Raw genomic sequence first — 11,476 nt, forward strand, 5'->3', positions numbered from 1 at the left:
GGTTGAATTGATACCAGCAATTACTTGCACTACTTAAATGCACGTAGATAAAATTACATCATGATATATTTGAGTAAAAATTAAATGTTAAATAAAAATAAACCTATTTTCTGTTTATTCATTAAAACAATTGGCTTTGTTGGAGCTGTCCAGATGTGTCTGGACAGATGTGTGTGTGTGTGTGTGTGTGTGTGTGTGTGTGTGTGTGTGTGTGTGTGTGTGTGTGTGTGTGTGTGTGTGTGTGTGTGTGTGTGTGTGTGTGTGTGTGTGTGTGTGTGTGTGTGTGTGTGTGTTGCAGACATTCACCTGGGACCTGCAGACGCACTCACAGTTGGTGGAATCAACCTGCGCTGGTTTGGAGGCGGACCAGCGGCAGGGCGCCTCTCTCTGCTTTTCTTTCCATGCTTGAAGTAAATTGGAAACGAAGATTGAGTTCATCTAGCTTGAACTAGCAGCCCTCCAGAGGGAATATCTTATCCGGCAGAGCAGTCTCAGACGATGGGGTTTGAAATGAACAGTGTCAGGACGACTGCGTCCAGACTCCTAATCCTACCTGTCACTGGAGCGCGCGCTGGCTGCAGCCTGGGCGCTGCCATATCATGCCGGGGGAGAGTATACAGCTCAAACAGGTGACAGGGCTATGAATATGACTCTGATATGAGTCCAATAATATGCCCTCTATGCTTATCTGGGCGAAGTGTAATTTTTTCATTGTAACATAATATTTAAAATGATGTAAGACCGTTTTTCAGAAGAAAACATGTGAATTGATACTTTTTTGGGGGAAATAACATTAATTTTCTCCCTTGGTGAGAGTTGGCCGACATGGAGGCCTATGTTACACCCACATGGCCTGCAATCTGCTCCTCTAGCCAACTGTAAAATACATTTACTTTGGTAAAATAGGTCCCACCTGTCTATAAAATTCCCATTTTGCGTTGCATTTTGTTCCAAATGTGAGTGTTGAAAATACATCACTCATCCGGAAGATCGGCAGTACAAATCTGCAAGGGCAGTATTCACTCTTTCTTTATAAATTGTATTATTGATACTACCTGAAGTAAAACTGAAAACTGTAATTGATTCTAATTTCCTGGCTTCATGGGACATCCCTCCTCCTCTCCAGAGGGGAGCCTTGCTGGCTCGAGGCCCCTCCAGGGGCCACTGCAGTGAGCTATTTATGGTCTCCACAGGAGCAAGGTCCCGCCTCTCCGGAGACATTTTCATATCCCATGTAAGACGCCTCTCCTCCTCTCCTTTCTCCTCGTCACTTGTACACCTATTGAGGATGCTTTCCGCCCCGGGGGCTTCCTCTTCCTGCGCTCCTATTGGCTCCCGGTGAGCCTCTGCCGCGGTGACGTCAGGCCCCGCCGCCCCTGCAGCGCTGAATGGACCAAGCAGCCTGTCTGATCCACTCCAAAACAGCTCGGCACGGCACGGACATCATCTTGGGAATAGAGAAATAACAGGGATCGAGGCTTGACGGGACAGCGACTGAGATCGTTCTACAAAGTGGTGAGAGGCCTCAACACCAGCGTCATTTTTTACCCACAAGACAGGACGGGGTAGTGCGCCCACCGTGTTGCGGGTGTATGTGCGTGCGTTTGTCTCCCGGTTTGGATCACGATGATGCAAAGTGCGGCGGTCCTACCGACAGAGAGTCCTGTAAAGAGTTTACCGGAGATTCTTGGAGTGCCACTGCAACGTAAGACATTTTCCTTCCCTCCCTTTTTTTTCTGCTGATTATCAGTCTGGAAACCGGTTGGCGAGTTCAACCTGTGCTGCGGTGTTTTTCTCTAAGCAGAGGGGCTTAGTTACTGTAACGAAGACTTGAGAAGAGGAGGCTGAACCTTTAAGTCTTAAATGCTCACGTACAGGCCGGTGATGTGTAATGCTTATATTTCAGGAAATATAAAATCGTATAATGCTTCTGCCTCATGGCCTCAAAGCCAGCATGCAACATCCCGCATGTCCAATTAATCTTTCCAGCCTCACACGGGCAGACTGTGTTTCGCAATAGGCTGCAAACGATGGCAAAGGATGGCACTTTTTCATCCATCCTTTGAAGAAAAAAAAAGATCATTTCTGTTATAAAGCAACAGTAGGCTGTTTGATTCCCTGAAACTTCGCTGCATCCTCCGTCAGATTGTTAGGCTCCCACTGAGCCTCCCAGCTGTTAATTTGTAAACGAGCCTGCATGGTCAAGAGATCAGACGCAGTTGTCATCACCCATCAGACAGATACACGCTGACTTTGACTGTCACTCATTACTGGATCAAATGAAATACCCAATGCACTATATAATTTAGGCTCTGAAGAAAGGCCTGCAGACAGCAGTTTATCTCATATATTTTATAATTCGAGGGGCTTTTTCATCAGCATGGCTCCTTTATGGCATTATTATTTGAGAATACGAACATATTTATCACACTCGTTAGAACCTTTCATATTCTGACTGTGCAGTCAAGATCCAAGTGCAACTGAGTACATTTCTGCTCTGACTTACTTATTTACAGGCGAGTTAGTAAAATGTACAGATGGAGTCTGATAGGCTGCCACCCTTCAAAAAATAACCCACAACAAAATGAGATAGTATGAGATAATTACTGGACTGGTTATTGGTTGCAAAATACTCTTAATCCATATTTGTATTGGTCTTTTTTCTAATTAAGAATTTAAGGTCTAATTTTGTACCCAAATAACCAAAAAAATATGAAATGACATTAGGGTTTATTTATTTTGACAATTTACCCTATTAAATACGGTGAAATAGGATATATGTGATTGATATAGTTAGAAGTCCAAGCCTGTTATTTAAACCTGACTAAAGGAAAAAGAGCCTATACGTGGTCGGCTTATGCTCTTTAATTTTTATAAATCGAGACAGATTAAAAGATTGGATAGAGATCCTGCCACTCAACCCCCTGCAGTGCCAGCATCCATCCTGGATTTAAACCTGGATTATTTCAGGAATAAAAGCAACCCAAAATATATCGAAGCATTTTTATATCGTAGACAGAAGTGCCCTGCTGACTCAGGGCGATTACATCCAAACCTTAACCTGCAGCAGGCTATTAGTCTGGGCTATAAAGTGTTTACTTCACGTTTAATTAACACAAATCATCTGACAATTGAAAGTATGAGAGGCTGCCAGGTTGCACTTACTCTTCCTCTAAACAACAGAGGTTGCTCTGTAGGAGGAGGTCTGACTCTGGAAGTGTATTTCACTTCCTGTGTGAAATGACGGAGGCGATGAGACTAAACGTGGTGAGGAGAGGAGAGTGGTGGCAACAGATAATAAGATATGAAGAAGACATCCTGAATACACGAGGTTTACTCTCTCTCTCTCTCTCTCTCTCTCTCTCTCTCTCTCTCTCTCTCTCTCTCTCTCTCTCTCTCTCTCTCTCTCTCTCTCTCTCTCACACACACACACACACACACACACACACACACACACACACACACACACACACACACACACACACACACACACACACACACACACACATTGAAACTGGACGGTGGCGGCTCTGTCGTTGCCAAGAATCGTGCTGCTTTCCTTTCAGCACCACTTCTCGCTCCAAAACCATCCCGCTCACCCTCCTTAAATGCCTCCTAATTTTTAAAAGGCCACCTCACATATATCATATGAGGATCGTTTCAGAATAATTTCTCTTCACTTTCTTCTATCATCTTGAATTCACTCTTTATTAAGGTGAAACAAAGCCCCTCCACGCAGGAGTGTCTGTGCAGGAATGTTGCTCTATATTTACAGTGTTCATCGGTGGCTTTCAGACTTCAACCTGCAGCCACACAGGTTGGATATTTTCTTATTTAATATTTCTCTTCACAAAAATTTGGACTATATCAATATTTTTTTAATAAAGCTAATTTGTACAATTATTGTTATCTTTCTTCTTCTTTTATTTTTGCATTGAAAATCAGTGCAATGCAATGCAAAATAAATAAATAAATATCCGCACAAAATATGAAGAATTATAAATTAAAAAGAAAAAGAAATGCTTATAAAATGTCCAGGTTGTGCGCGGACTGTCTTGACCTCCGGTGCTGCAGAGCCAGGGAGCTTTGTTTTGCGCGCTGTATGGTGTGATGGGATTAAACATAAGGCACCCGGAGCTGCAGATGTGCTCTCCTCGCAGCTCACTACCTGTGTGTGCTTGTTGGCTCTTGGTGCTTTTCTGTCGTTTTGCACTGTTCCTTAATAATTGATTTTTCTTGATAGGATATCATTCAGAGATGTGTGACAAAGATGAGCTGTAAAAATCACTAGTTCAAACAGTGATGCTCTTTACAGAATATACTGATTTATTGTTGGTTTGTAGATGATAGCAGAGGGCCTTTCACAATATCAATCATGCATTAGTTCGCTAATTACGTGTTTCCTTTAATGGAAGGGAGGGAAGTAATTCTGATAAAAATGATGGGCTAAATAAAATAGTGGGAGTAAAAAAAAAAAGGGCTGACAGGGATTTGGCCTTGATACAAGTCCATATTTAAGAGGAAATTAGCTTTTATTTTGAAGTAACATTTTAATTTCGCTTTTTTAAATGTGCTGTAACCATAGGCTGTAACTGCAGTAGATCATCCATGCCGCAGTTATATTTGGTGATATCAATTATTCTGCAGATATCACTATGATCTGTATTTCTTTAAGAGCACTGTCTGCTGCTGCAGTTTTTCACAATCACAAAAATAAAACGCAATCTCGCCTTGACCCCCTGATTTGCATCCAGAAGCCGCCAGACTGTGGTTACCGCCATACTTCCAATAAAAATCATTAGGAGATTAACTAAAATCAGGCTCGAGCTGGCAAACGAAATTAAGAGAGAGGAAAAAAAAAAAAAAAAAAATCAATATTTTGTCAGAAAAGTATTTTTGCGCTGCAGGTTTATAGCTCGGAGTTCAGCAACTTGGACAGAGACGGACATCTGATCACGCAGCATACAAACGTTTTTAACGAGGTGTTCGTTAGTTTTCAAAGGTTAACAGTGAAAGTATCATTATGTATCATTTATATTAATTAAAAAGAAGAAAGCACACCAGTAAAGGAGGTAAAGAAATGAAATGCAATTTTGAAAATAAAACAGTGCATATCAGCGTTTGTCAAACAACTGAATGACCAGCCTAAAAGCCTTTAAAAATACAAGACATTCATCATCGTGTAGCCCTAAATTTCATTATGAATATTATATAACAGCACGATAATGTGAATTATGTCCGTGCAATGTGAAGAAAAGATCAGTTTCATTGTCTGATTTAAGCTGTTGCACTTTTTAAAACAGGACTACAGGCCGGGACAGGCACAGAACAATTCTCCCTACCACTATAAGCACATTTTTAATTATTATGTTCTGGTTAAAAAAAAAACCCAGAGCTTTCCTGAAAATATTTATTTTAATAAATACCAGCGGTTACCCTCGTCATGGTCAGACATCCGGCTCTCTCTGCATTTCTGCTGGTCATAGGTGTGATATTGCGCTCTTGTCTCCCCCACAGAGATCCCTCACTGTGCAGGCTGTAGTCAGCACATCCTGGACAAATTCATCCTGAAGGTGCTGGACCGACACTGGCACTCCAAGTGCCTCAAGTGCGCCGACTGCCAAACCCCGCTGGCGGACAAATGTTTCTCCCGGTCAGGAAGCGTCTACTGCAAGGAGGACTTCTTCAAGTCAGTACGATTCTCACTTTTCTCTTGTCTGTGGTTTGGTTATAATGTTGCTCTTGTTGTCCGGTTGTATATTTAAATTATCTGAGGGATGCTTGCTTGCAAAGTTACAACAAATGTCAATATGTTGCTCGATAAAACCCAATCAAGACATATTTGCATAGTTCTACTACTTGAAAAAAACGTACAACTAAATTGTAACATTATATTAGTTTATAGACACGTTTTTTTTTTTTTTTAGCCTACATTACCGTCTCTGAATTTTTATAGTTCAATTCAAATTTTTCATAAAGTCCTGTTATAATGAGAGAATGTTATTGGTTTAGTTGAAATCACCTATAAAGTGTGATTCTATTAATTTCCTCAAATTTCTGAACCTAAACATAAACACTGGGAGCTCATAAATATTTGTTATTACCTGGGTTGGATTGTTGATGAGTTTCTATTAGACACCTATCACTGATATAAGTAGATGAATTATTTGGTTCAAGGCACCATGCTGGACTATTTCTTCCAATTTATTCAGTTTGAATAAATTGATGATTTTCACTGTAGTGGCTGTAAAAAAAAATAAAAAAAATAAAAAAAATCCCGTTATTTTGAAATCTTTTTGCTTTTTGCCTCTTTCTTTCAACGATTGGATTTCTGAGGCATTACAGAAGAAAATTGAGTTTGACTTTTATCCAAAACAGGATCAGCAGATCTGGGCTTTTTACTAAATCATGTTTGAAAGGTTTTAATGCTCAAAGCTTGAATGAGATCTAAAGAGCTCTCCAGTCTCACTGGGAGCTAACTGTGTTAGCTGACCCAGGGCGGCAGCAGGGGGACGCTGGCGTGTTCAAACTGTGGAGCTGCGCGCACGCGCGCGCGCGCGCGCACACACACACACACACACACACACACACACACACACACACACACACACACACACACACACACACAGATTCACTAGTGTTTGCTTCCCAGTGGAGATTTGAAGGCTTCACCTTGCTCTTTTTTTTTTATTTTTGTGGGCTGGTCCTGTGATTTAAAGCCTCTCCTGAGTCAGTGTTTTATTGGTTCTCCTCAGGGTGTGTTTACTGTGAGCACCCGTCCTCCTCTTCTTCGCTTTTTCCTCTTCATCCTCCTCCTCCCCCTCGGGTCTCTCATTTTGCAAACACGCAAACATGCAAACATGCACATACACACAGAAATTAGACGCGCACACCCCACACGGTGCATTGATCCTGTCCATCCATCAACCTGTGGGCTGATCTATCGTTAACAGAAAAGCATTCCAGTGCTGATTTTTCCCTCCTCAACAGCTGGAGCTTCTATTAATACCGACACTGTGCCATCATTCTCAGCTGCAGTTGAAGAAACAGTCGTCTAGCATGTGAAATTTTAATCTGACCTGGTCTCACTCTCCATCAGTACAGCCTGCCGGTGTTTTGCTTCAAAATCTTCTAACGGCTTCTCTGTTCTTCATGTTTTCCTGCAGGCGTTTTGGAACAAAATGTGCATCATGCCAACAGGGCATCCCTCCGACGCAGGTGGTGCGGAAGGCGCAAGACTTTGTGTATCACCTGCACTGCTTCGCCTGCATCATGTGCAGCAGACAGCTGGCCACCGGGGACGAGTTTTACCTCATGGAAGATGGGAGGCTGGTGTGCAAAGTGGATTATGAGACCGCCAAACAAAATGGTAGGTGTGCGGGGATTAAAAAAAAAAAGGGACAACAACAGCTAATATTTAGCAGAGATCCACCCAGCAGAAATGCATCTAGATTAGGAGAAAAAGAGTAAAACTGGACTGTAGGTGACATAAATATAAAAAAAAAGATTTGTTACAATTAATATTACTAATTTATATCCATCTGATTCAGTGCTGAATGGCTCTGGCTTCACTTAGTTACATCAGAATCACAGCAGGATATGTGATGGATCAACCTATATGTGCTGGGCAATGCAGTAAAATGACTACTGACTGTGGATCTATGTTGTTTGTGTTCAGGGTGTGTGTGCTGCTCCTCTCACTCCCTCTCTTCCGAGATTTCCATGCATCTCTGATTGATTATGTAAAGTGAAGCAATGCTCTTCTATGGTGCAGTTCCAATAACTCGGTTCCCCTGGCACTGAGTAGATTTATGTCCTCTGCTGTGGCAGTGGGACAGATGCACAAGGACAATAATACACTTCCATACATGATCATTCACTTCATTTAACACACATCCACTCCACGCAAAGGCCGAGGGCCACCGCCTGTTAAGGCAACATGACAAATGTAAGAAGAAGTCACTCACACTTGTGATGGTGTCGTCAGATGATTCAGAGGCGGGGACCAAGCGGCCAAGGACCACCATCACCGCCAAGCAGCTGGAGACCCTCAAAAGTGCCTACAAGAACTCGCCGAAGCCGGCACGCCACGTCAGAGAGCAGCTGTCCTCGGAGACGGGGCTGGACATGAGAGTAGTGCAGGTACAGTGTTGTGACTTTTCTCCCTGAGACCTCCTACAGGTGTCCGTATTCCTGGAAAAATCTGTTATCTCCACCTAAAGAGAAAAATGCAGCAGCTCAGTTATTCACCACAAGAACAAGACAGCTGCTGGTTTTAACAATCACAAATATTTGATCCCCTTTGAAAACTGATTACAATGTGATTCCCTCTGGCAATTTAGCCACTATTTCTTTTACAACTGAATCTCGGTCCATATCTCTGATTGATTCATTGATTTAATACTGAAATAATGAAGAGAAACAAAATGTAGATTCAGACTGTTATATGGATATTAAAAAAAAATGACACAAGCAATTATCCTTTTGTTATCAGAGCCTCTCGACGTTGAACCTTCATAGAGAGCTAAAAAGATCATATATTATTCAAATTACAAATGCAGATACAGATTCAACACTACGTTCTTCATACATTCACTTTAATGTTATGACTTTTGCTGTGCTTTAAATTTTCTTACCACAAATGAGTTACTTTTCCTTTAAAAAAAAAAAATTGTTTAAGTGAAGTGTTGTTATTTGTTATGAGGGGTTTATTATAATGATCAATTGGTTAAATCAGAATTACATTACATAACTATTTTGTGAAAATGCTATTTCGTGTCAAAGTGAAAGTTTTGAAGCATTTGAAACAATGAATAAATCAGATTAAACTGAAAAATAGATTATGTATGCTGATGATGTTGATTGTTATTATTAGTTGGAGTAGTCTTTAACAATTTTGAAAATGTACAATATTCTGTATTATTTTCTATAACTGATAATCATTATTATTTCCATCAGGTTTGGTTCCAGAACCGGCGAGCAAAGGAAAAGCGTCTGAAGAAAGATGCAGGCCGGCATCGCTGGACTCAGTTTTATAAAAGTGTTAAACGCAGCCGAGGAGGAACTAAAGTGGAGAAGGAGAGCTCAGCTGACGACGCAGGACTCAGCGACAGTGAACTGAGCTTCAGAGGTATGAACAGTGTGGATAACCTGTATATATCTATTATTGTTTAAGCGAGAGATCCCTGAGAGGGAACTGTCAGTCATGCTGTCTTGCTAATGGGATTAATGGAACCCACAAGCTGCTAAATAATACGAGTGTGGCAGGAATTGAATGTGTCTTTGTGGCATTTCATTTGTTTTCTTGGGTTCCTGGCGTTCCTTTCAGGCAAATCCAAAATGGCATTCTCATTTCACATTCCCCTCACACTTCTACATGGCCGCTGACGCATCCTCCTGCCTCCGTTTGTCGCCATGATGGAGCTTATTGGAAAACAGAGAGGGTCCTTAGTGGGACGCAAACGGCATTTTAGACATCCCTGCGTTATTTAATGTTTGCAAACCCCGTTTTGGGTAGTCATAAAAGTCTTCAAAGCACTTTTAAAAAGAAGGCTATTTTTATGAGAAATGAAAACATGGTGACAGAAACTCTATAAAGTGTGTGAGGCTTTTAGTCAATTAGAGAGAAAGTGCTCTGGGGCTTTGTTGTTATTGAAGCCACCCGGGGGATGGATTGAGATGGAAACAAATTTTTTGTGCTGTAGTAATTGCACACATACAGACCTCCTTTGTTAAAGAAGAACGTGAAGAACATCCTTCCTCACTCACAGACCTGAAATGCTTTTCGAATACTTCAGTGGCTCGTCCTCTTACTGTACCTCCATGAAATCCACATAAGGCTGCCACAATAAATCGGACTCATAAAAGCACTTAACTGTATTGAAATATAACAACTCTATAATGTTCACGGAGGTGGCAGTGCTGTTGATGTGTCAAAGTTTTTACACCCCTCATGCTAAGTGATGCTGTCTCCTCTGCAGACGACCAGGTCCTGTCAGATCTCGGCCACGCCAACGGGCTTTATGGAAGCGTCGGTGACGTGACCAACAGCGCAGTGCTGAATGGTGGCTTTTCTGTCGATGCGGCGGGACAACCCTACCATGACATTCGAGCAGGAAGTCCCTACGGTCTCCCCCAGTCGCCCTCCTCCATCGCCTCTCTGCCCGGCCACACACCTCTCCTCAACAACCTGGGCTTCAGCATGGACAGTCTGGTGGCACAGGGGGGACCGGGTGGTGTTGGACAGGCTCTGAGGGCCATGGCAGGAGGCCCGACCTCAGACCTCTCCACAGGCAGTAGTACGGGATACCCTGACTTCCCCACAAGCCCTGCCTCGTGGCTGGACGAGATGGACCATTCCCAGTTTTGAGCCTTGTAGAAAATCGCTGTGGGGATACGTAAAAAGACTCCGAAGGCTTTTTACATTTCTGTCTATCGCCCTCCGAGACTGGCACGTTTTGTGATGTTGGGTGAAGAGGAGATGGAGCGAAGAAGTTGACTCTCAGTCCCTCAGCAGTCGTAACGACAAGCCGGGTCGAGATGTGCAGTCCGGACAAAAGCAGTGAAGAACACCTCCACGCCGAATGTTCAATCTCAACACTGTATCATCCACTTTTTGTTATCACCTGACTTTATTTTGTGCGTTCACTCTCTGAAAATGAGACTGGATTTCCAATATGTCGGTGGATTATGCTCACAGGGGAGATAATATTGTCTACTCAAAATAAACCATCCCTGTCTAACAGCTACAACGTTAGGGCTACAATCTAGATCAAAGTCCCTATGAGACCCAGGAGGCACCTGCATGCTTCTGATTCATAATGAGTAGGACTGCTGTCTGGCCATATCGAAGCCTTTACATTGGCAATGCACTTTACTCTCCTCTTCTTCTTCGACGTATATGGACAGGAGCACGGAGAGAGAGAATGAGGAGAGACATGCACAAGGCAAAAACACAGTGTTTCATTCGGAGGGAAATTTACAAGAACAGTGGCACAAGTGTGAATTTTGAAACATGCTGATGTTTTTTAAATGTATTGCTGAAACTTACAAGTTATTAGTAAGTAGATGGCCGTTGGTCTGTCCGTCCGTACGTCCGAACGTCTGTTTGTAGAAGCTGGCGTCTCCCCCTGTTTGAATGAGGGTGAACACTGTTTGCGACACAGCAGGTCTCTCTTCTATATTTATAGGTGCTTGACTTGTTCTTGTCCGTGTAAAAGCTGTCTGAGAGCGGACGTCTGTCAGTATTAAATCATCCCCGACCCAGACTCAGCAGGAATCAAAGCTCACGTGTTTGAGGACAGTCGAGACATTTAAGTTCTAGTAATATATCACACATCTAAGCTGTTAATTTATCATTTTAAATGCACAGGCGTATGACAAGAAGATGTCCATTTATAAGACATGCATATTTCTTTGCTGACATCATTTAACAAATTAAATGACAAAACTTAAATTTGACACCCAAAACACCAAC

At 42.3% G+C, this 11,476-nt stretch overlaps 1 protein-coding gene across 1 annotated transcript; it reads left to right on the top strand.

Annotated features, from left to right (window-relative positions):
* Positions 1–1,626: 1,626 nt before the first annotated feature.
* Positions 1,627–10,499, top strand: lhx4 (LIM homeobox 4). The gene is made up of 6 exons (XM_069699064.1): positions 1,627–1,705; positions 5,518–5,689; positions 7,167–7,369; positions 7,988–8,142; positions 8,959–9,130; positions 9,981–10,499. The coding sequence occupies exons 1-6, from the start codon at positions 1,627–1,629 to the stop codon at positions 10,367–10,369; spliced, it is 1,170 nt and encodes a 389-aa protein (XP_069555165.1). The 3' UTR covers positions 10,370–10,499.
* The last annotated feature ends 977 nt before the right edge of the window (positions 10,500–11,476 follow it).

Source organism: Brachyistius frenatus, unplaced genomic scaffold, assembly GCF_029030835.1.
Source record: "Brachyistius frenatus isolate BFR_SWC_R1_liver_20210118 unplaced genomic scaffold, ASM2903083v1 Contig_29, whole genome shotgun sequence".
NCBI classification, from domain to species: domain Eukaryota; kingdom Metazoa; phylum Chordata; class Actinopteri; family Embiotocidae; genus Brachyistius; species Brachyistius frenatus.